This window comes from Dendronephthya gigantea, unplaced genomic scaffold, assembly GCF_004324835.1.
Source record: "Dendronephthya gigantea isolate DGI-Jeju-01 unplaced genomic scaffold, DenGig_1.0 000050F, whole genome shotgun sequence".
Lineage (NCBI taxonomy): Eukaryota > Metazoa > Cnidaria > Anthozoa > Malacalcyonacea > Nephtheidae > Dendronephthya > Dendronephthya gigantea.
In genome coordinates this window covers 403,890-428,568 of record NW_021163060.1, presented here as the reverse complement: position 1 = coordinate 428,568, position 24,679 = coordinate 403,890, and the positions used below count along the sequence as shown (strand labels likewise).

Sequence of the window (24,679 nt, the reverse complement as noted above, 5' to 3'; positions counted from 1 at the left end):
ATACCATAGACAAAAGACATGTCTTTTGGATTATCTATGTTGATACATGCACAATTTGTACATTGCTCAAGTTAGTCCTGGGAAGACGTTTCAATACTTCATGATTAAGGTGTGTGTCAGGGGATTCCCCCTTGAGATTTCGGATTTTGACCAATCACGGAGCAACTTTCACTTTTGCAAATCTGGACAGCTGGTACAGCTCAGTGTCCCTACAGCCCAACTGGACTATTATCGCATGTGACCGAGACCGAGCTTACATTATAGGAGACTAGTGACCACAACAAGAATATGGCGCTGCTTCAGGTAAAATTGAAAATAAAATGCTTGTTTATTTTTGTTGGTTTCGGTGATCGTGTGCGGGAAGAAAGTGTAAACAACTGTGGATGCTGCAGTTAACGCATTAAGTTGTTGTTTTCTCGTTTCGTGTAGTGGCGTCGCTTTAATTTCTTTGAGAAAGAGCTCACAAAAAATGCCGGAACGAAACAGCCTTGGAATTTGCTACAGGTTCGGTTTCAACTTTATATCATTTGTAGGTCTTATGGAGATCGTTGAAAGGACTTTTTATGCATTCGCATCATCATAAGTACAGAAACTTCGTCATAACATTCCAGATTGCCAAGCAGTTGTAGCGATCAGAGGGGTGAAGGGTGAAAACATGACCTGGCTTTACTAGGCCCATTCTAGTATAGCTCAGTGCAGTAGTGAAATAGTGTTTTGGGGTCAGTCTAAAATTCAACGTTTCCTGCCCACGAAACAGCAGAACGGATGAATTTCAGACCCTTCTTTCTTGTTAATGTGTCATGCATTTATATAATAAATTAATTAACTCTGCACGAAAGCTTCTACATTTTTCTCTGCCCTTCTTACCTTTGCACCCAACCTTAGGCGATGCAGCCGGCCACCACTGGCCTCCCGTACAAGCCCCATTTCTGAGAGATATTAGAATGTATATTTCTTCAAACAATCATACATTTCCAACAAGTTTTACCAATACCAGAATTTACACTCGAAAGTAATCGTTTTTATAGGATGTGGACATTGTTGCTTCAACAAGTGGAAGAGGACAGTTAATATTTGGAGATTCGCAAGGAAACATATTTTTTCTTGACCGAAGTTTAGAATTGTCAAGTTTCAAAGCTTTTGAGCTCTGTGTTTCGTTTCTGTGCCAACTACGGCAGCACAACATTCTTGTCTCGATTGGAGTACGTATTTCCTTGCCATGTTTTAGTGTATCTGTATATGAGTTCAATCCACTACTTTACCTGTCTTAAGTGATAGTAATCAAAGGTGACTTTGGTAGATAGCTGGGTTAAGTAGGGTTATTGCTGGACTGTTGGGGCTAGGTGTAAATTTTAAGAAGCTTTTTTATATATTATATTTATCGTCTATATTAGAAAGATGAAGCTGGAGTCAACCCACTGATCAAAGTATGGAATTTGGACAAGGTTTGTAATATGTCAATTCCAGTACTATTTTTACGATGAGAGGAAAGATCGAGGGTTGAAAGACGAAATACGAGAATTCTTAGTTTTGCAATGCCTGAGTTAAACTTTCCATTTCATTAATTAGACCGACAAGATGGGCAATCCACCTTGCATGAGGATAACTCGAGCCATTCCTGGAAACAATCCAGTTGAGGTGAGATCATTTGGATTTTGAGTGATTTTAGAATGTAAGGTCAAAGTAAAAATGAGTGATTTTGGAAGGTCATGCATTTCATTTTATTGAATATACTAAACTGTCGTAGGTTTCATGTTTGGCTGTTCTTGAAAACCTGACGCAAATGGCAGTTGGTTTTGAAGATGGAAGTGTTGTTGTTTATAAAGGAGATGTTACTAGGGATAGGTAGGTACTATAGGTAAACAATTAACTGAAGTGCCAGATTTCTCCACCATCTTTAAATTCAGTAAATTACAGTTTCATGAAGCCATCATTCATTCATTCATTCTTGTTACAGACATAGTAAGCATCGTCTCATTCACCATGACAACTATCCAGTTACGGGTGAGTTTGAGAGCTCAGTGGTTTGACAGTGAAAAAAATATTTAGAGATTGCTGATCATCCATCTCTTTTTCATCCAATGTTTCTTCAAGAGGAAACCTCTAAACTGAACTAACCTTGTTTATACTGGATAGCTCTATCAGTTCTAAACTGTTCTTCCTAGAGGTCCAGTAAGGATCATCTCTTATTGATCCAGTGTTACTACAGGAGGAAATTTAAATTAAACTAACTTTATTTTTACTGGATTGCTCTATCAGTTCTAAACTGTTCTTCCTAGAGGTCCAGTAAGGATCATCTCTTATTGATCCAGTGTTACTACAGGAGGAAACCTAAACTAAACTAACTTTATTTATACTGGGTAACTTTATCAGTTTTAAACTGTTCTTCCTAGAGGTCCAGTATAACATCGCGTATTTATGGTACTTTACACCACCTTAGGTTTGGCATATAAACAAGTCAAAAACCAAGTCATTTTGTTCGTAACAACAACTCAATCAATACTTTCCTACAATACGTCTTCAAAGGATCGAAAGGTAAGAAAATACATGTGTTCTTGAATGATCAAGGAAGCTTTTAGACTGTCTTTTATATGATACCTTCGTGCTTTGCAAAACAGACAAAGATGGAAGGTAAAACCAAATAAGTCTCAAAATGGAAGGTAAGACCGAATAAAATTACAATGATATAACATTTTAATGTCTTATGTAGGAAGTCTTGGACATGCATGGCTGCAATCCCAAATGCTCGGTTCTTAGCGATATCTCTCAAGAAAGTCAGTTTATTTATGTCGTTGGCAGAAATGAGGTGAATAATTTTAAAACGAGTTCACACAATTTTGAACTATGAAATATGTATATATATATATATATATGTATGTATAAATATGTATATATATGATTATAATATGAATATATTTGAATTACGAGAGGTGATAGTTGACAATCAAGTGATTGCATGAAATCTTTGAATCTTTTACTGGCAGGCTTTGTACTTTTATCAACCGGATTGCCGTGGCGCTGTGTTGCCATTTGAGGGTGAGTTTGTGCATATATATCGATGTAGTTAAGTCGACATGTTGTTCATAATTTTCCATTAACGAGTATGACCGTCTATCGAACGTTGTTTTAGGAGAGAAACAATTGATTTCATGGCACAGAGGGTATCTGGTTGTTGTTGGAAACGATATGAAAGGAATCCCGGGGTATTTATAAGACTTTAAAGATTTTGCTTCTTGTAAACTTTGTGTCTTCACAAGTCGTCCAATTTCCGTTTTTTAAAAACTCTGTTTTTTCCCCAGACAAAGCTCCTCAAGACAAATGAACTTGGTGACAATTTACGACATACAGAATAAGTTTATCGGTATGTTTGTCGATTTCATTTTTGTTCTACGCTCAAAATAACCGGTTTATACTTTAAGACCACACGGATTTTATATAATATAATTCAGTAGTTTGTGTGTATGATAAAGTATTTTATGTTCAAAAGCCTTTTCTGGTCCTATTCCTGGCGTGGCGGATGTTCTAAGCGAGTGGGGATCCTTGTACATCTTGACTTCGGAAAATACAGTAAGTTTATGGATTGCTTTGCCTGTATTCTTGTCCTATTGAACATTTAAAACATGCTATAGAATATATCATCTGTTGGGCAGGTTCAATTCTTGTTCAATTTGCCGTAGACTCGTAGAAATGAAATTTTTCCTGTATTCTGTAATTCATCTCGCGACCTTTTTAATCGGACTGCAATTGTGTTTTTTTCAATTCTAGTTGTATCATTTCCAAGAAAAAGACACGCAGACCAAACTCGAAATCTTGTTCAAGAAAAATCTATATGCTGTCGCCATCGAGTCAGTCATCGTTTGTTGTTCATTTTTTGTCGTTTTCTTTTCACTTTTTGCCAGCAAGTTTTATGGCTATATTTAATCATTCCCTTTCTTAAACGTAGCTTGGCAAGAAGCCAAAACTTCTCAGATGGCCTCATGGACATATTCACGCAATACGGAGATCACTTATACAGGTAAAGACTGTTAAAACTTTAGAAATTCAACTCCCATTTGACAGAATTTAATCACAAACCTTCCGCTGTCCCAACTGTCTTGTAGTTTACCTTTATTTCACGGAGGCAAAAAACACGATGAAACACTCCATTCGCGAATTTGTTTGACAACCTCTTCGCTGAAAGATTATTTCAGCTTTTATCATTAAAAGTGTATCGCTCTATTTAACAGTAAAGGTGATCATGATGGCGCTATGAAGCAATACATAAGGACAATAGGACATCTTGAACCATCGTATGTCATCAGAAAGGTATTGCATCGTTTACCATATTTTATAATATTTTCAAGATTTCTTTAGTGACACGATAGAATTATCTTCAGTTTCTAGATGCTCAAAGAATTCATAATCTTACGGCGTATTTACAAGTAAGTTGTCTGGACAACGTCACTCAAACCTATACCGAGTTTAGAACTGATAGAGCTATCCAGTTTAAATAAAGTTAGTTTAGTTTAGGTTTCCTTCTGTAGTAACGCTGGATCAATAAGAAATGATCCTTACTGGACCTCTAGGAAGAACAGTTTAGAACTGATAGAACTATCCAGTATAAATAAAGTTAGTTTAGTTTAGGTTTCCTCCTGTAGTAACACTGGAACAATAAGAGATGATCCTTACTGGACCTCTAGGAAGAACAGTTTAGAACTGATAGAGCTATCCAGGAATTCGTATATCGCTCTTAATTTTAAAATATCGATGTTTCTAGGCTTTGCACCATATGAATTTAGCAAACACTGATCACACAACACTTTTGCTCAATTGCTATACAAAACTAAAAGATCGCTCGAAACTAGACGAATTCATTATGGTAAGCGAAACCCGGTCATTCATCCAATTTCAGCAAAACGAAAAAAGGTTTATCTTTATATTTTTCCCACCAACAGACCGACAGAGAATTAAATTTTGATGTGGAAACAGCGATAAAGGTTAGTGCAGTGAACTGATCTATAAAGCAACGAATTGCTGGAGCATTTTATTAAACACAAAGGGAATTTCTGAACGTTTTGAGAATGTTTAAACCCAGCGAGATAATCTCCGTTTACTCCTATCGTTGACTGGGAACTGGCAGAACCACTTTAAGCACGTTCACTTTTTAAACCATTCATGGTAGTCCAGTTTGCGTGTTAAGATCAGCGAGATATCTTTCCTTCTTAACTTAGGTCTGCCGACAAGCGTGTTATTTTGATCATGCCTTGTATTTGGCCGAGAAATTTTCTCAAAACGACTGGTATTTGAAAATACAACTGGAGGACAATAAGGACTACCAGAAGGCTCTGGACTATATAGGCAAACTGGAGTTTCCTGCGGTAGGTTTATGTATGCGGTTACGTCATTGGTTGAGGTCGACTGAACCAAGCATACTCGGGTTTTCTCAATAGGCAAAATACAACCTACGAAACTATGGCAAAACTCTGATGCAAGCCGAACCAGATAAAACGACAGAACTTTTGAAACTGCTGTGTACTGATTATCGCTCAAGTGAAAGTAAGGAAATGTAGTAATGACTGAACTAAACTAACTTTATTTATACTGTATAGCTCTATCAGTTCTAAACTGTTCTTCCTAGAGGTCCAGTAAGGATCATATCTTATTGATCCAGTGTTACTACAGGAGGAAACATAAACTAAACTAACTTTATAAACTGGATAGCTATCAGTTCTAAACTGTTTTCCTATAGAGGTCCAGTAAGGATCATCTCTTATTGATGCAGTGTTACTACAGGAGGAAACATGAACTAACTTTATTTATACTGGATAGCTCTATCAGTTCTAAACTGTTCTTCCTAGAGGTCCAGTAAGGATCATCTCGTATTGATCCAGTGATACTACAGGAGGAAAACTAAACTAACTTTGTTTATATACCGACTCTATCAATTCATAACTGGTGTTGATTTTCTGATTTTTCGTAGGTCCACTGGTGGACGATATTGATATGTCAGGTATGGTTGGAAATTGTAAATCAAGACCCACTTCAAATAAAAATGCATCTAAAATGTTTCCTCGCCTATTTTAATGACAGGCAAGCCACGCAAGATCCTACGTGCCGAACCAGAAACTTTCATCCACATTTTTGTCCACCAGAAAAACCAATTGATCGAGTTCCTTGAACACATGACCAAGGTAGCTCATGCCAAATGACATGTCTTTCCCTATCTCATTTCTATCCCTTATGATATTTCAGAATTCTCACCTAAATCCAGACCCATTCAATTGTCATTCTTTCTTATCAAATGTCCCAATGTTGTGGAATACCATTCAAGCTACCCCGCTATACTTATTTTGTTTTAATTTTGATCAAAGGTGCGAGAGAAATCTTCCACAATGGTTTGCAGCACACTCTTGGAACTTTATCTCAACAAAGCGAAGCACTGTAAAGACAAATTGGTACCACATTCAAACAATATTTCCTACGCATTCCGTTAAAACATGTGTAAAAGCGTTCGAGAATTTATCCCTAACAAAACGTCAAATTTAGTCCGCCATCTTTTCTTGCAGGATGAAGTCGAACCTTTGACCAAAGCCCTCGCGCTGTTACAAAATGTCGAGGTGAAACTCTGAGTTCTACATTTGCCACTTTGACTGTAATTACTGTAAATCCACAACATATAACTCACAGTTTTTATCTGAACACAGGGAAAATACGACATCGACAACGATCACGCTATGGTTCTTACACAAATGCATAACTTTAAAGCTGGTATCTTACTGCTTTACGAGAAATCCAAACTGTAAGTGGCCGGAATATCTCGCTTCATGAAACTCCAAATTGATGATTTTTTATCGCTTTTTCTCTGCTATGACTTCGCATCATGTGAAAACTTCACATTGAAACGCGGGAAAATGACCTTACAGCAAAGAAAAAGGGATGAAAAATGCTTCTTGGTTACATGACCCAGTTTGAACAAGTTACATAAGCAAGAATACCCATAGCATTCTTTAGAATTCGTGCAGATAATATTATGAATTCGACTCGAGTTTTACTGTGAAAAGCTTGGCGAATAACAATGAACCATCCGCTGTTTGGGTTGACTTTTTATTTTGAAGGTTTCCTCAAATACTTCGCTATCACATGGAACACGACGAACATGCGAACGTGATGGATACGTGCAGGAACTACGGGTAAATTACAATGCATTGCGGGCGGCAAACTGTCGTTAAACCCTCACCTGCTTTTCAGGTGTTCGGTCATGGACAGACTTCGCAGGCGTGGGTGGGCGTAAGGAATCATGGTATTCATAGTGTTCAAATATGGTGTTTCCATTTTATTAGTTTTCAAGATCCCAACCTGTGGGTTCAGGCGTTGTCCTATTTTGCAGGCAAGGAGGAAGATTGCAAGGATTACATTATGGAGGTCCTGACGCGTATCTTTTTCCCGTGAACATTTTTAACGCCCAATTGATGGTTTTCACTGTAGACTAAGTTCCGATATAATCTAGTCGCCTTGGTTATTTTCAAAAATGGTTATTTTAATCGAAGCAAAGTCATGATATTTTTCGAGAATATTCCTTGATAAACCAATTGCAGACATCGACAAACATAATTTACTTCCACCGCTTCTTGTACTACAAACTCTTGCTCACAACTCCACCGCAACTCTGTCTGTCGTCAAGGTACTCAATAGAACTTCCAATATTAGTTTATCGATTGAAAAAGTTAAAGATATATAGAGCTATTAATGTTTAAATTGATATTTCATTATTCCAATATTATTTTCTCAGGATTACATCGTCAAACGTTTGCAACAAGAGGATGAACAGATAGCCCAAGTACATATAATTTCAATCCCTCGAGACTTCGAGTTATGGTTGAACAAAAAAATTGCATTTTTGACTTGTTTTATATCTTGGCCAAAAAGTGCTTTCCCAAGATGAATTGCAAAAGATTGCCAAATTTGATTGAAATATTGTGAAATAAGCGAGCAAAGCTTTCGATGTAACCTCTTCTTGTCTAGACAGAGAACTAGTTTACAATGTCAAATGTCAATCAATTAGCTTCAGATGCTTGTTAAAGTGTTCAAATATCTTCCAGGATGAACGCCTCATACGGCAGTACAGGGAGGAAACGGAAAAAATGCGAAATCAAATCAAAGATCTTAAGACGAGGTACCAATTAATGCATTCATCTCTTCAGTATTCTCGTTCTAGTATCATTATGAAGTAACCTTTGCCATCAATATATCTTTCAGCGCAATCGTATTCCAGTCGGCCAAGTGTAACCTTTGTTCCAGACCTCTTGAGCTGCCGGTTTTACACTTTTTCTGCCAACACTCATTCCACACAGTGTGAGTTTTCTAATCTGTGCTCACTGCTCAGAAAGGCTGTCGAAATAGAAATTCATTCTGCAATGTTTAATCGATTATATCTTTTGTTATTCTTTATGAAACTAGGCGAAATTTTATGATTATGTTTAGTGATAAGAACTACACCACTGACATTAATTTGAAACAGAAATGAAGTATATTTCAAGAGATATTGTTTCAGCCGAGGAAGGGCATATAGGAAAAAATATCGCACATAATAATACATTCGCCTGTCTTGTTTTGATAATGGTTTTGATTCATATCTTGAAATGAATTCAAGATGGCGTCTTCTTCATTATTTCTTAAAACTGCATGTCGGCAGGAATCTGTGGTGTTTTGTTGAAATATATTTCAAGAAATTGTCGCCAGGCATTGAATTTTTTATTGTTTCGTTGTTTTTTTAGTTGTTTCGAAGGATACGCGGACAAGGACGAAGAATGTCCGATTTGTGCTCCTGAAAATAAGTACGTTTAAATTGTCAGTTAAGCTAAATTTCTCTGTTGAAGAAGCTTCGACAAATCTTCTCCCGTTTTAACTTAGAAAAGTTCAGGACATAATTCGTTCTCAAGAAGAAATGAAAGATCTTCATGATCAATTTCACAATCAGGTGATGATCACAGCTACTTTTTTTCCGTATGTACTAAGACCACTTTTGGCTGTAGCTCAGATGAAATGACACCAGTGCTTCAATTGGAAACATCCCTGAATTGATTGAAAGGAAAAGGTAATACGTTTTGGTATATTTTATAGCTTGAAAGAGCAAATGATGGATTCTCTGTTGTGGCAGATTACTTTGGTCGTGGGGTATTTAACAAAGTAAGAAGTGTGAACTGTATCTTTCCATCTTGAAATCCTTGCTAAACTTTCATGGTACCATTTTAAAATGCGTCATTTCATTTAGGTAACCATAGTTACCGACCAGACCGGTAAAAAAGCGAAGGGGCTACCAGAATACGACGAACAAACGCAAAGAAATTTGTTGATGTCAAACTCACCTGGTAATCCTTTCTTGTAACGTAATATAACTGATGTGAACCGGCAAACAAGGATTAATCTCTCGTTCAAGTTCCGGTGCCTCGTTGGCACAGAGCTTGCCCAAGCGCTAATGATGGCTTTTAATAAAATTGAAAAAGACAGCTGATGAAATCAAAATCTAGATATGAAAACAATTAGTTTCTAACGAAAACAAAAAAGTGTAATTAATGAATTAATATGATTTTCATTCAATACAATGAATACAAGGATGGTGTTTTAACTATAATATTACAATACAAAAATAACATGCGCGCGAGGACGATTTACAAGGATTTACAACCCGACAAGGAATGGACGTTGCAACTTAATATGTAACTTAGGTTAGGAAACAGCGAGGTCAAGGAAGAAAGAGTTTCTTCGCGTATTAATTATGTTAATAGGTCGAGTGACCCATCGTTCGAAAGCCCTTGAGAAACTCTACAACATGAACATACTAGAATATGACGTAATTCGAATGAAACCCGGGGGAGAAAATGATGATGAAGGTGGGGGGCATACCCCGGAAGAGTCGGTGAAGCGCAATCTTAAGTCGCGCGCTGAGATTTATTCAACCCAAACCACGCATGCGTGCATTGCTAATTAAAAATTCCAACGCACAAAATGGCCTCGAAATTCGACCATTTTAGCGTATAAAAACTGGATTTTGACAGCTTTTAAAACGTTTTCATGTGTTGAAAGTACATTAGCTATATGGCAAAAGGTAGTTTGCTTCATTGGGGTCCGTTAACGGCGCTAACAATCATCTTTACGTTATTCACCGCCAGTGTCTACTCGTCGTTAGTGTGGTGGCCCCCTGTTAATTTTAGTGGAGTCATAAATCTGTGTCTTCTGGCGTTTTTTCTCACGTGTATACTGTATAATTTTATCAAAGCGGCATGGGTTGGACCTGGTTATGTTCCTCCTAAATGGAAACCGGTTAGTTAGCGACCAATTGACACAGCAAACTTTGTTTATATATGTAATATGGTACTCAATCTACTAAAACAAGATTTCGGTTTTAGTCCACGTCACTTGCGAGAATTGTGTGTCACCCCACCAAGTAGATTGCAACAATTTTTCCTCAGAATTCTGATCTCGTTTCCTTGATTTGTATTTTTGGGTTTTAGTATTCAGTAGCCATTAACCGCTTTCTAATCTGGGTTTGGTTTGGTTTATTTTTGCATGCATTTGAATCGTGAGACTGTTTAGCATTTTGTTTCCTTGACAAATGAGAAACTAATGCCTTGTATTATAGGATAATGCTGAACATGAGAAATTGATGCAGTTTTGTCAAATATGCGAGGGATATAAGGCACCAAGGTCGCACCACTGTAGACAATGCAACAGGTTTGTTTGTTCATACACTTGTGACAAATTAAGGACCACAAGAACAAAATTATGGACAATTTTTTGTTCATGTTTCACTAGATGTGTCATGAAAATGGATCACCATTGTCCTTGGATAAATCATTGTGTTGGCCATAAAAATCACAAACGTTTCACATTGTTCTTATTCTTCGTCGTGATTGGTTGTTCGTATGCTGCAGTCACTCTGATTGGCTGCACTGTTCACATATTCTCAATAGTAAGTAATACCAATTCTACCTTTGACTGGACTCAGGCATATGTAGTTTAAAAGATTTAAATATTTAAAATTATTGTAAATATTTACTTTGATAGTAAATGAGAAAGTACCGTTGACCTAATTTAACCATACTGCGTAAATTGCAGCTTGATGTTAATTAACCATTATTTCCTAATTTAATTGGTAATCAGACTAATTTCATAACATTTAAACCTCGTAAATAGTTAATGCTTTGACGATGAACAATTGAACGCTGCTCATATATAATATTTTAGAGTATAAACGTGCTTAAGGAATCCTTGACACAAGCACTTCGTTCTTCGAAAAATTTCAGGCAGACGCTTTCTGAAATTGCTGAGGTAGTAACAAAACTGTACTAAATTATGCCGACCCTAATCACAATGTAACAATGTACAAGTTCTTAATATGTTGGTTCTTTTAACAATTTGATAAACTATCATATAAGAAATTTTCATGGTAATTTGTATTCTAAATTGAATCACAATTTCCAGATCAATCTCATTTGTTTCTTTGTTCTCATTTTCTTAGGTTAATCCTATTGTATACAGGAGGATAATGGAACATCAATTGGTACCATTTGGATTTTATCATCTTCTTGGTATAGTATTCTGTATTGGGTTAGATATTGGTGTGACTGTTGCTGTTGGTATATTGCTTTATTATCAGGTTGGTTTCTATAAAATAAACACCTTTTCGAATGTCTGTAATGCAAAATAAACAACTCTCTAATTCAGACGTCTACCTATTCTCTAATTCAGACACCTCCTTGTTCTGTAATTCAGACATCTACCTATTCTCTAATTGGGACACCTTGTTCTCTAATTCAGACACCTACCTATTCTCTAATTTAGACACCTTGTTCTCTAATTCAGACACCTCCTTGTTCTCTAATTCAGACACCTACCTATTCTCGAATTCAGACACCTTGTTCTCTAACTCAGACATTTCCTTGCTCTCTAATTCAGACACCTCCTAGTTCTCTAATTCAGACACCTCCTTGTTCTCTAATTCAGACACCTTGTCCTCAGACACATCCCTATTCTAAAATGTGCACTTTCCATTGCAGGCTCGTGACATTGTAAGAAATGAGTCCTCTATCGAAGCTTGGATTGTTGAAAAGGTACCTTTCAATTCTCCATTTTTCATCATCGAAATTCATGGTATATTACAATTCCCACATCGATGTTAAATAGGCAACATATAGACGAAAGAAAAATGTATTTATTTATCCATACAATCTTGGTCGATGGGAGAATATTAAGCAGGTAAACTAAAGCATAAAAAAATCTGAAGTTATTAAGCTGATATTTAATGTGTTTACAACTGGTACAATTCAAGCCTCTTGCTTCTTTTTTTTCATGTAAAGGTAATTCATTTTAGAGGCGATTTTATTGGGGATGGAATCACTTGGCCTGTTGTCGACAGTTGTGATCAGTTCACCTTGACAGTATGTGTTCAACTGTTTATGTCAAATCCTAATTTCCCAATTTTATGTATTACAATTTATATGTTAACTTGTTGTTTTTTGTTCAGGTTGAACAGCTGAGGCAAAAACAAATTAAGAAAAATTATGCTGTAAGTATACTAATTGGGATTTTGAATAGATTCCATTGTTTTTGACTGCACTTGAAGTTTTCTCTCCATATGCCCTGGCCTAGTTTGAAAACTATGTTGGTTGATGTTGGACTAAATTTAGACCAAAGTTTTTATTCAACATTGCTTTATTTGAACACACTTTGTCTCTTTATCTCAGGCTGAATATAAAGCTGTAGAAGATTACAATGGAAATTTTTTTGGTCTGTTTCATGGCTGCAGGACTTGCCTGTCCTTTCCTTGGTCATTAGAAAAAAGACTGAGGTTTAAAAAAGACCAGGATCTACTTGTCACACGTTGGCGAAAGTAGGTTTAGTCGTTATATGTTTTATTGTGAATGACACTAATACAGAGTACTATTAGTGACGAACAGGCAACTGTCCCAAACTCTAAATTTTATCGAAGCAAGTCTTAGCAAGATCCTCTTGTTGATCAAGAAATGATCAAATTAGATTCCAGACAATGAAAAAACTTTTTATTTTCATTAGGTATTGGTTGTATGGTATGAAAGTACACAATGAAGAGTCAGGTATAGTTTGTGACCATTTATTTTTTACATTTTAAGTATACTTTGCAAAATGAATGGTTCCTCTGATGGTGGTATTCTGTTTTACATTTTACAGTAAAAGATCCAGAAAAAGGCTGGTTTCCAAGAAACTGTGCTGTCTGTGTTGACGAGGATGGTGGACTGGAATCTAGTCAAGAAAAGCCTAAAAATGAATAGACCAAACATGATTAGGCTAGGAATATAGTATTGATTGATTTCATTTTTAAATTCTAACTTAATTTAGGACCAAACAAATTGAAGTACTCCTACTGCAAATGTCAGGTCAGGGTTGAGGACAATTCTATATTGCAACAGAAAGTTCTGCTAAAATAGGGAACAAGTTAGGAATAATTTTTGCAATAGGTAAAGCCTGAAAAAGTGGGTTGATTTTTTACAAAATAAGTATGCAAGCAAATAGTTTGTTTTGTGCTAGAGACTCTGCACCAGTTGCATTAAGATCAGCTACAAATGAAGACATGAGGTTTGTTTTGATAACTGTTAACCCAAATCTTAATCTTACCCTAATCCTCACCTAATCTTAAGGATTAAATTCGTGTATATAGGATTTACTTGGCAATGGAATTATTATGCATATGATTATTATACCTGCGACAAATATTTCGCCGCCTTTTTCAATTTCGTCGAAAAATATGTCACGAGGTTTCGAAATTCGAATAATGCGCTTGTGTTTACATCATTCCGAGTGTGTGCCTTATTTGTGGTCAAAATAAATAAAAAATCTCATATTTTATGTATTGATCAAGCAAGCTGTGCGATCGGCGGTCAAAAGGTAGGCTTTCCTTTCTGTTTGTATGTTCTGATGACCTTTTATTAGCCTTCACTTGTTTATTTTGTTTAAGTGTGAATGAAAAATGACTGCTCAAAGTTCCCTGATATATTTCGACAGAAACACGTTATTCTGCAAAAGGCAAATAGATAATTAAGCGATCTTGATGCATAAATAGAAAGTGTTCAAGTGTAATGTTTGCAACATAGACCTCGGGGCTTAAATATTTGCCGCGATCGCCTTATCCGTGTGTCCGTGGGAATCTTGAGTCCTTCAAAGCCCATGTTGGGCCTAGTTTTTGTTTCCTTCGTAAACAGCGCTGTGCTTGAAATTGCAAATTAAAAACGTATATTTTGGTTTCCCACGTAGATTCAAACGTTCTGTTTTGTGAAAAATATAAACAAAGTTTAACGGGACAAAGGCACAAAGTATATACCTTGTGCGAGTCCTGAGGAAACGCTATCGGAAAATATAATATTCACCTTGTTTCATTTTGAACTTTTACTATAAAAATCTTCGTCCTTTGCAATGTAAGTCATGCAATTTGTCAGCTATTGTTTCAACATATAATTTGGATTGTTTCGTATTCCCGATAAGGGAAAGATTATGACCAAAAATCGCGCTGAAAAACAATATATCTTGGCGTATTATTGTAATATATCATCATTTAACCTTGTGCCAAGTTGGGATCCTTTTCCATCGTCGATTTGAATTTATTCAAAAGTTTTGTTTATTGTGTACTTAAAGTTTCTTCGCTGTCGGCAAACTGATCTTTTAGACCGCAAATGTTTAAGAAATACTATGATAGGGCTGGAAAGCTACAACCAGAATTAGCAGATGCTTCTTAGTGAATTCATAACAGACGTGACTGACATATCATGACAGATGATTGTAGATGTTGTGACTTAAATTGCATGTTTTGCATTCTAAGTATGGCCATATCTGGAAATTTAATACAACAATGTCCTTGACATGATTGAAAATGATATCCTGTGTGTATTAGGTTCGTAGATGCTGCTGTCATTTCAACAAAACGGGAAATGTAAACATACTTACTCCACATTGTCGTTCATAAGAGCATTAAATTCACTGTCAATTGTTCAGCAAACTATGCTTTGGTAAGGTTTGAAATTGACACAGTTTGACACTTGTGGCATTTGTGGTTTGCATGTCTAACCACACAAGGTCTTTTTGAGATGAAACTAGGATGAAGCATGTATGTCATTTGTTTTTTTGTTATGCTCAACCATTTGAGTTTGATGCATATAGCCCAGTTGATACATGCTTATGCAAAAGCTTTGAAAGGTTTTGTTCGGTTTCATAGTTCGGAAATCATGGATATGAATGGTGCTGGCCATGAGCAACATGACGGCCCAAGGGAACTCGAGATATTCTCAGATGAACAAGTGGAAGAAGTCATGGAATCGCTGGAGTATTTCAAGGGTAAAATTGAGCAACTGCAAACGTACTGCGAGCAGGTGAACCAACGAAAGATGCAGGTTGACGAAGCAATGCTTGAACAGAAACGAAAACATCACGAGGAGTTGGCAAAATATCAAAAGGAAATAAGTCTGTTGAGAAACACTAACATTCAGCTGATGGCAAGCAAAGTAGCTTCTCCAGGTGAAAGATGCTGTCCGTTATTATGTGAAATTTTTGTCAGTTCTAAATTGTACATCCAGCTGATTGGTTTATTCGTTTCTTTACGGCAAATTACAATAATTCTTTTTGTGTTACAGAAAAGAGAGGTAATTTTTCTGTGTCTGCACTCAGCTGTGCTATCGATGCCGAAACAGCAGAGGCAAGAATTCAGGATGTCACATCCAAGGTAGTCAAAACAAGATAGTATTATCAAGGCTACTTTATCCATTCAAATATCTATCTCCTGAGCAATTGTCAGAGCATTCAAAGTGCATATCCCCTACTAGTAAAATATTCTGTCTTTCTCCAAGAAAATTTTAGCACTCCCTGTAGGAATTTAGAATTGGCAAATTCATGCTGAGCCGCGAGGGGTAAAGTATGCACCCCACCCCAGTCAGAAGCCAGGGTCCCCACTGATCTCTTTGTGACCAGAATGGCAACAAACAGAAGGGATTTCTTATGTCGATCTTACGTTGATACTTTGGCAAACCTGTGTTTATTTAGTTGCGAAGTGTGGAGCTGAACCTTGCTGAAAGAGACAAGCACATATCGGTCATGGAATGGCAAATCATGGATCTTGAAGCGACAATTGCAACATTGCAGGCAGAGCGAGATCAAATGATCCTGGACATAGAACTTCGGCACACCCACGAAAACACAATCACACCTGACCCCATGGGTGAAGTGATGGGGGAGGAAAGAGACTTTGGTGATGAAAATTCTGCCAACGCTCATAGGAGGCAAAACCCCATGGAACCCATGCAGAACCATAGAGATTTATGGGGAGATGGTAACGAGAGTCTCTCTCTGAGGCAAATGATGAGTCTGTCGGCAGAGTGGACGGCGAAAGACGGCCCGGGGGGGAACATGAGAAATCCCCCTCAAAGACACTTCAGCGATTGTATGAAGAGGGAGGTCCGGGTTCGGAGTGCCGACCTCTCCCGACCCAACACGACGCACAGTCTGGAGGACTTTGACAATTTGAGTGAAGTCGACAGCGGCTTAGGCCTGGGTAAGCTGACGCGAACCACGAACTTTTGCGACATTCTCGATGCTGACGAGTACAGCAACTTTCATGTCCCCGACAACAGGCTGAGTTTTAACACGGACTTGATTTTGGAGGAACGTGGGGAGGAAGGGGGCTCCCCCTTGCAACCGCTGTCCAAGAAATGGGCCACCTTCGAGAACGGCTTAGGAAACGGGAGCTCGCTTGAGGGGGAGATTCTAGGATCTGAGGAAAAAATGCAGAATTCTGAGAACTTCGAGATGCCCGATATTGAGGGTGGTTTCCCCCATCACCCCCCTGGGGAGAATGGCTCCCTTGGGAGCTCTACCAGCGACTTCAGTTCGGCGTTTCACTCCAGTCAAGATATTCTGCACAGTTCAGCGGACGAACCCTGGGTGGCGTCAAGAGAGGTCGTGTCTGAAAGCTCACCACCCACGAATGGGGAGAAAAAGAAAATTCTCTCAAGAAAGCAGATTTCTAAAAGTGATTCTTGCATTCTTTCGTCCAGGGCAAAGTCCCCACCTTCTGATAAAGAGGACATGTGGAATTTCACCCCTGACAGCGTTGTTAATGTCTCTACAGGTTGGTCAGCCTGATATTCTTATGTCCTGATTAAGCTCATTTAGTTTAGGTTTCCTCCTGTAGTAACACTGGATCAATAAGAGATGATCCTTACTTGACCTCTAGGAAGAACAGCTTAGAACTGATAGAGCTATCCAGTAGCTATAAAGTTAGTTCAGTTCAGGTTTCCTCCTGTAGTAACACTGGATAAATAAAAGATGATCCTTACTGGACCTCTAGGAAGAACAGTTTAGAACTGATAGAGCTATCCGGTATAAATAAAGTTAGTTTAGAAAGAATAGTTACAAAATGGTAGAGTTACCATCAAAATATATATTCATTTCATAAGGCAAAGTATATCTTCATATAGCCATTTCTATTTCAACCAACTCGTTTTTCTTTTCAGGTGAAATCTTAATCCCTTCGTTGGTTGAAACTCCACCATCGCCCTCTCTTAAAAAATCACGCTCGTTTACATCAAGTATTGAGATTTTTTTGAAAGGCCAACAGTCACCCGTTCCGTCCCGTCACTCACCGAGTGGGGAGGATTCGTCATCGAAGGATAATATTGAACAGATTGAGGATATTGTGGACAAAAGTGAGGAGGGACCCCAAGCGACCCCTGAGGAACCCCACACTTGTGAGAACGTTGTATTACGTAATAAGCCCGGGAGGAGATTGTCCCCCCGGGGAAAATTTCACGGGAAGTCAAAGTCCGCGTGCGAGGAATCAACCTCGGGGAAAAACAAGGAGGATGTTGATAATAAACACAAGAAAAGCCTCAGTGATCCGATTAAGAAAAGCGACGAAAAACGAGGTCGAAAAAAGTTAATGGAGTATCAGAAATGGCAGAAATATGGAAGAAGAGGAAAGCCGCCTGCTGATCTGAAAATTTCAGAGTAAGTGATAACTTTGTTACCAATAATCAGAACCTATAATTATAACTCGGATTGCCAGGTTACTGAAGCCACGATTTTATCCTTGATACCAGATTAGGATTAGGTGTAAGATTAGATTTATCGTTGATTAGGGTTAAACCTAATCCTGAATCTTAATTCTCTTTTTCTAGTTGTTGAAATTCGGTTTGGTCCTCTTCCGAGGAAAGATGACTTTCAGAAAGCCTGGGACCTACGTATCCCGTGATACTTTCAATGCAATTTCAACCGGAAGTTTTGTAAAATTGCCCGCCATTGGGTCATAGTTTTATGCTAAGTCTAAGTTGTCGTTGGTTGTAGATAAATGACAGTTCAAAACTGTTCTAAACTGTAAAATGTAATATAGATTAAAGCGTTGTAGTTTTAAAATGTGTTCACGTCAGTCATACCGTACTAGACTAGTATTAGTAGTAACAACCAACAGTCAAACTAGCAGTACTGCAATGATCAACTGACATTGAGGAAGGTTGGAAGTGAAACACTGAATAAAGCATTGCAAAGCAGCAAGTACTAGACTAGTCAGGCTAGTATTAGTAGCAACAGTCAACACTCAGTCAGACTAGCAGTACTGCAATGATCAACTGACATTGAGGAAGGTTGGAAGTGAAACACTGAATAAAGCATTGCAAAGCAGTAAGTACTAGACTAGTCAGGCTAGTATTAGTAGCAACAGTCAACACTCAGTCAGACTAGCAGTACTGCAATGATCAACTGACATTGAGGAAGGTTGGAAGTGAAACACTGAATAAAGCATTGCAAAGCAGTAAGTACTAGACTAGTCAGGCTAGTATTAGTAGAAACAGTCAACACTCAGTCAGACTGGCAGTACTGCAATGATCAACTGACAGTGAGGAAGGTTGAAAGTGAAACATTGAATAAAACATTGCAAAGAATTTAACACTAAACTAGTCAGGCAAGAGTGGCACCAATCACGATGGTGTACTACCGCAATCCTATACCATGAGCCTGCGACTATGATAGAAAAATTTAATCAAAACAATAACTTGAATTTACTGTATTTTCAAAACAGCTACGATACGTGTCTTTATGCTACAACATGATCTAAACTAATCCTCGGATCCCTCGTCGGAATTTCCCGCCTCCTGCTCGGGTTCATGCTCGGGTTCAGGCTCGGGCTCTGGTTCCGACTCGGACTCAGGTTCAGGCTCTTTCCGGGGCGTCGGTCGATTCTCAGAATGTTCTTCCAACTGCTCGTCAGCCATGTTTTCGATCTGTGCTACCTGTAATGGCAAAGACAACAACAACGGTTTAATCCTGCGCAGAATTTTACCATGACAGCTTTTTGTAGAATACTACCTACACTAGACCACCACGTTTGAGATATCTTTCTCAGATAGTTCAGACACAAACCACGACAGCTTTTTGTAGAATACTACCTACACTAGAACACCACGTTTGAGATATCTTTCTCAGATAGTTCAGACACAAACCACGCCAGCTTATTGTAGAATACTACCTACACTGGATCACCACGTTTGAGATTCTTTCTCAGGTAGTTCAGACAAACCACGCCAGCTTATTGTAGAATACTACCTACACTAGACCACCACGTTTGAGATATCTTTTTCAGGTAATTTAGACACAAACCACGACAGCTTATTGCAGAATACTACCTACACTGAACCACCACGTTTGAGATTCTTTCTGAGGTAGTTCAGACACAAACCACAACAGCTTATTGTAAAATACTACCTACACTGGACCACCACGTTTGAGATATCTTTCTCAGGTAGTTCAGACACAAACCACGACAGATTATTGTAGAATACTACCTACACTAGACCACCACGTTTAAGATATCTTTCTCAGGTAGTTCAGACAATCTCAGGTAGTTCAGACAACTCGGGTAGTTCAGACATAGGCTACAGTAAACATTATATATTGAGGGAAGAAAACTACCTCATCTCTCACACCCTGTATCTTCTTTTTCCAACTGTTAATTTCATTTACATAGTCTTTCGCGATGTTCTCCATCTTTACAACATCACGTTCCCCCATGTCAGCCCTTTCGTCTGTTTCTCGAACTTGGTCTTCCAAGAACTGCAATGTTTTAAACAATTTGATAACATTGTGCCAGCCAGAGACGCTCAAACGAAACTCATTGCACGTTACAAAATAATTTTATCAAAGCAGATCTCGAAAGATATTTTTCTCGCAGCCAGGAAAGACGCACAAAAACTAGTAAATACTTCGAGGTTTCCTAACGGTCGCGTTGAATAAATACTTCAAATGGCTGTATTTTCAAAATTACACCAAATTTCGCAACGTAACTTGTTCAGTTTACTAATTTTGCCATGCTCTTTCAAGAAATAGTAAAATCACTGTCCAGATTTGCCTGGATGAAATTGTTGTTTAATCTGCAATGGTTCTGTTGTAAAAACTTGTTTTCATCAGAATTTTTACCCATGTGTGTCTGTCGCTATGGACAAATTCAATAAATTCCTCCAGGAACCTAACAACCAATCATTCTACCTGCTCACCTTTAGTTTCTCCTCCGTGAGTTCCTCGCGTTCCGCAGCATCGTTATCCCGATCTTCGAGGGTGCGAATTTCCGTGCCCACGTTGTTGATCTTTTCTTCAAGCGCGCTCACGCGGTCCGTACCCGCGCGAAGACGTTCGTCCGTGCGCTGTGTCTCCTCTTCAAGAACGGCAAGTTTACGTTCGCTGTCGACAAGCACGTTGTGAGCTTCGTTGCTGACTTTCTTTGCTGCGACACACTCCTGTTTTGTATACGAGAAATGAATTACGATCTTTACAGGAGAAAGTTGAACAAAATTAACTTTATATTATATAGAACTGGATAGCTCTATCAGTTCTAAACTGTTCTTCCTAGAGGTCCAGTAAGGATCATCTCTTATTGATCTATTATTAAATAAACGTACATCTTCCAGGGTCGCCAGCTGTTCATCTCGCTCCATTTCAGTGATCTCAAACTCCTGTCTCATTCCATCATCATCCCCAAATCTTCCTTCGGCGTGATTTAACTTTTTCTGCGCAGCCTCCAGCCGATCGTTTACCTGTGCATTGTGATACATTGCTGAGTGACAAATCATGAGAGATTACACTTATCAAAAAGCAACGAAGGTGTCTTTCTGATGGGCATTCTGTGTTGCGACAAAGGATTGTATGTACTTGCTATCTTTAACTTAGGTTTTAAGTGTTGTGTGGTGTCTAAATGCTCTCAAAACTTGATTATTTAAGACAAAACCATGAAAAACAGTTAAAAGACTTTAGGATTGGTTTCGAAATAAAGGGGAAAGTCCAACGGCTCAAATTAACGGATTTTGAAAGCAAGAACGATACAAGTTCATGAGAGTTGATGCTAGTTAATGCAAGTTGGTTTACTAGTTGGTTTAATGAATATAACGCGAGTGACAAATCACGTTTGTTGCATAATTGTGTCCACTGCCAACCGTCTCATGCAAGTTTGTGCAAACGCTTGTTCGTCAACTCGCATCAACTCGTATAGTAAGCGTATGGAAAATAAACCTTGTCCAAATCCTTTTGTATCAAAACCAATCTTCTTTTCATTCCTTCCACTTCATTCACGGTGTTTTCGTACCTCGCTTCCGCTTCGAGAAGATCGTTTTTCGCCTTGATTTCCCGCTCCTCAGCGATGTCGATGTCTTCCTTGTACTTCGACACACGTTCCTTGACTCGCTGAAGTTGTACACTCATGATGATTGACTGTTTTGAACGATGTTTTAGCCAGCAAAAAAACTATTCAAAACCGAAAATAAGAATACAAAAATCTACTGATGAAGTGCTTGAAGAAATAACCAACTTCAGCTGGAGAAACGCCGCAGAAAAAATATTTTGTGCAAGACATATTTCGTTGAGTATTTATAAATCTTTTTCTCACCAAGTTTGATGTCTAAGTAGTGAGAATTGTGGCTAAGTCTTACCAATTTCCGCGGTGTCTGCCTGACACTTGCTTCAGAGCATAAGGGAACTAGTAACGCAACGCCAGGTTTATATACAGCCAATTTAAAAGCCAGGGGCCGGTTGTTCGAAAGGCGTTTAGCTTATAAACGGTGGATAAGCCAAAGTTTAAAAATACTCTCATAGTTCTTGTGAATGACTGAACCTGCATCTTGTGCATTAAATATGTACTTCCATTGAAAATTAAACTATTTACATCGAAATATTTCAGCTCAGTTGTTCAATAAATAGATAATTTTGTTTTCCATTTTGAACTTATCCACCGTTTAAGCTAAACGCCTTTCGAACAACCAGCCCCATGCAGGGGCCTGTTGTATCAAGCCCGTTTAGCTTAAACGGTGGTTATATTAAGTTCAAAATAGATTCAAGCAAGTCTGCCGTTTTATTCAAGAAGCAAACTAAATGCTTTTAACCTTAATACAAGGATACTGTTTACAACTACATATTCAGTGCACAATATTCAAGTTGACTTCTTCAAGAGGAATATAAGAGTGTTATCTAATTTTGACTTATCCGCCGTTTAAGGTAAACGGGCTTGATACAACCGGCACCAGTTGTCCCCACAAGTGAGCTGGGAGTGGCCAATATGGAACTCAACCTCTGTTTAAAATACAACTTGTTCCTTTAACAGCTCCTTTGCACAAACTTATTGATGTGTTTTGGCAAATTCTCAGATCAAACTTCCCTGCTGTCTTTACATGCAATATCATTTTATTCTACTAAACTTTCCTAGATGATAGAAGTTCTAATCTCCAATGAATGCTCATGCTGAAATACGTCAACAAAACATAGTGTTAAGATTTCTCCTGTGGAATGTACCGCTAAGAGAATCTAGGCAACTCAATGTTCACTGCCGTTTACTGTTAGCTGCTATATATACGTCCTTTTATCGGACATCAGCGCTTGAGCGCTACACACTCGAGAAATTCGACAGAAATCTATCGTTATCGGCAAATTGCTTTTGAAATCGTCAGACGTCAGGCGGTGACATTCGTAAAAGTTACAGTATAATATATTTTCAGAACAGATTCAAAAAGCTTTCTTGTCATCTGCAAAGGCCCTTACACTTACGAAATGTATATAACAGTTTCGAATGCAGGATTTTACCAGAAATTATACGTTGAAACTTAACTTCACTTACCAAAATAAGATTGAAGCTTTGCGAATTGCACACAGCGAATTGGAAATTTCGAACCGAACAGCACAAAAGCACAGCAGCAAATGACACCTATAGCAATGTTATTCTACCGAAGGAATATCAAACAAATTAATCTGCACTGCATACGGACCACAAGCTGGGAAAATGGTCTGTGCGTCCCCATGTAATGTTTGCTAAAACTAGAGTAATTTTACCCGCAAAGACGCCACAAAAGTTGAATGTTTCTTGCGCGTTTTGTGTTCAAAGAAACCATAGTTCCGCCGGGTTTTTTACTGATTGTATCGCTCTTTTTAAAAGAACATGAAATCAGAGAAAACTATTCTCTTCATCGATGTAAAATCAACGAGGTTCATTTGACACCGACGCTGTTGATAAAGCGCTATCGTGCTTTTAAACCGCGCGCATCTGTCGCAAGATATGCAAATTCCCGAGGGTATTTGTATCGAAAATATGACCTAATACACCATATTTCTGTCACCGAAACGAGGGAATTGACTTCATTGGCAAACTGTTCAGCCTTTTTACTTTATAAGGCAGCAGATACTCAAAATTAGGAGGTGCGACACGATTATTTCAAACGTCATTCAACACGTGAAGTCACTTTTCAAAAATAGTATGCGGTGTTTGCGGTTTCTTATTTCTAACTCGGGTCCAGTCCAGCGTTCCGGTCGCGCGTGCACCATCCAGTGAACTCTAATAAATAACTGGAACGATATCTCCTCATTGTTTTTGTGAAGCTAAAATTTGCAGGCCTTTTGGGCCGGTTGTATGAAAGCCGGATAGCACTACCCACCGGATAGGGTTTTTTCAATCGCTATAAAATCGCCTGTTGTTAGAAATAACTTTAATAAAATCTTAGTATTCCTGAATTGAGGATTCTCTTTAACAATTGTTAGTTCCAAAGCAGAAATTTGAATGCTTTCCAACCATTTTTAGAACGGTTGAAAACATCACTATCCGGCGGATAAGCAAGCCGGATATCCAGCTTTCGTACTTCGTACAACTGCCCCCAAAATTTTATACAAAATGCAAATTGTGTTATAAAATAATGATCTTCAGTGGCCCCTCAAACAATAAGCTGAGAGTTTCATGGTATTTCATAAGTTTCCAGATTGACTCGGGAAGAAAGGAAAGAACCTCATTAGTGCCGTCTAAAAACAAAGCTTCGTGCTAAGTTGTGTTTGACTCATGTTTCATTTAAACCGGTGACCATATTGTAAAGCCTATGGGTGGATCAAGGAAGTTCGTTTGGTTCAATTGGACCAATAAAAGCCCTCGTCACTCGTGCGTGCTCCAAGCGGGGAAATTCGAACTGGTTATAAAGCTGAGATTCTGTTAAAACTCGTCGTTGTAAAGAAGACGTCTTGCATGGACGAAGACTGAATAGTTCGTGAGCAGAAACCTGAATAGATTCAAAGAGTTTTGAGAAGATAGAAGCTAAACGAACTGTCTGTGTGAATTTTGCTTCATGTTTATGTGGAAAGGTAGTTCATGGATTTAGTTTCGCTTCACTTAACA

The 24,679-nt window shown here is 38.1% G+C and overlaps 4 protein-coding genes across 8 annotated transcripts; 3 read left to right on the top strand and 1 right to left on the bottom strand.

Annotated features, from left to right (window-relative positions):
* Positions 1-274: 274 nt before the first annotated feature.
* Positions 275-9,588, top strand: LOC114528584 (vacuolar protein sorting-associated protein 11 homolog). Its single transcript, XM_028550250.1, has 36 exons — positions 275-303; positions 430-504; positions 1,029-1,202; positions 1,395-1,445; positions 1,570-1,638; positions 1,748-1,845; positions 1,958-2,004; positions 2,441-2,535; positions 2,711-2,806; positions 2,985-3,036; positions 3,131-3,203; positions 3,300-3,361; positions 3,488-3,567; positions 3,766-3,845; positions 3,944-4,015; positions 4,227-4,305; positions 4,377-4,421; positions 4,757-4,858; positions 4,935-4,976; positions 5,211-5,357; positions 5,430-5,535; positions 5,960-5,989; positions 6,070-6,170; positions 6,351-6,434; positions 6,546-6,596; positions 6,684-6,778; positions 7,095-7,169; positions 7,320-7,411; positions 7,575-7,660; positions 7,769-7,816; positions 8,079-8,152; positions 8,236-8,331; positions 8,754-8,813; positions 8,890-8,956; positions 9,100-9,165; positions 9,251-9,588. Exons 1-36 carry the CDS (start codon positions 289-291, stop codon positions 9,362-9,364), a joined length of 2,799 nt encoding a protein of 932 aa, XP_028406051.1. The 5' UTR covers positions 275-288; the 3' UTR covers positions 9,365-9,588.
* A 394-nt stretch (positions 9,589-9,982) lies between these two features.
* Positions 9,983-13,303, top strand: LOC114528493 (palmitoyltransferase ZDHHC6-like). 2 transcript variants are annotated; one of them, XM_028550146.1, is made up of 12 exons: positions 9,983-10,299; positions 10,619-10,710; positions 10,792-10,948; positions 11,224-11,307; positions 11,498-11,635; positions 12,036-12,089; positions 12,163-12,234; positions 12,336-12,416; positions 12,503-12,544; positions 12,723-12,868; positions 13,051-13,091; positions 13,186-13,303. In XM_028550146.1, exons 1-12 carry the CDS (start codon positions 10,075-10,077, stop codon positions 13,284-13,286), a joined length of 1,233 nt encoding a protein of 410 aa, XP_028405947.1. In that variant the 5' UTR covers positions 9,983-10,074; the 3' UTR covers positions 13,287-13,303. The 2 variants fall into 2 exon arrangements, with proteins under 2 accessions (XP_028405947.1, XP_028405948.1); XM_028550147.1 differs by lacking the exon at positions 11,224-11,307 and having other exon boundaries at positions 10,619-10,948.
* Positions 13,304-13,814: 511 nt separating this feature from the next.
* LOC114528492 lies at positions 13,815-18,538 on the top strand. 4 transcript variants are annotated; one of them, XM_028550144.1, is made up of 6 exons: positions 13,815-13,899; positions 15,221-15,519; positions 15,636-15,724; positions 16,042-17,125; positions 17,511-18,003; positions 18,174-18,538. In XM_028550144.1, exons 2-6 carry the CDS (start codon positions 15,231-15,233, stop codon positions 18,178-18,180), a joined length of 1,962 nt encoding a protein of 653 aa, XP_028405945.1. In that variant the 5' UTR covers positions 13,815-13,899; positions 15,221-15,230; the 3' UTR covers positions 18,181-18,538. The 4 variants fall into 4 exon arrangements, with proteins under 4 accessions (XP_028405945.1, XP_028405942.1, XP_028405946.1 ...); XM_028550141.1 differs by lacking the exon at positions 13,815-13,899 and adding an exon at positions 13,907-15,014; XM_028550145.1 differs by lacking the exon at positions 13,815-13,899 and adding an exon at positions 13,907-15,112.
* A 510-nt stretch (positions 18,539-19,048) lies between these two features.
* Positions 19,049-23,490, bottom strand: LOC114528456 (tropomyosin-like). Its single transcript, XM_028550094.1, has 6 exons — positions 23,144-23,490; positions 21,550-21,780; positions 20,943-21,077; positions 20,541-20,780; positions 19,960-20,100; positions 19,049-19,280 (listed from the first exon to the last, which is right to left on the bottom strand). The coding sequence occupies exons 2-6, from the start codon at positions 21,736-21,738 to the stop codon at positions 19,107-19,109; spliced, it is 879 nt and encodes a 292-aa protein (XP_028405895.1). The 5' UTR covers positions 21,739-21,780; positions 23,144-23,490; the 3' UTR covers positions 19,049-19,106.
* Positions 23,491-24,679: the final 1,189 nt, after the last annotated feature.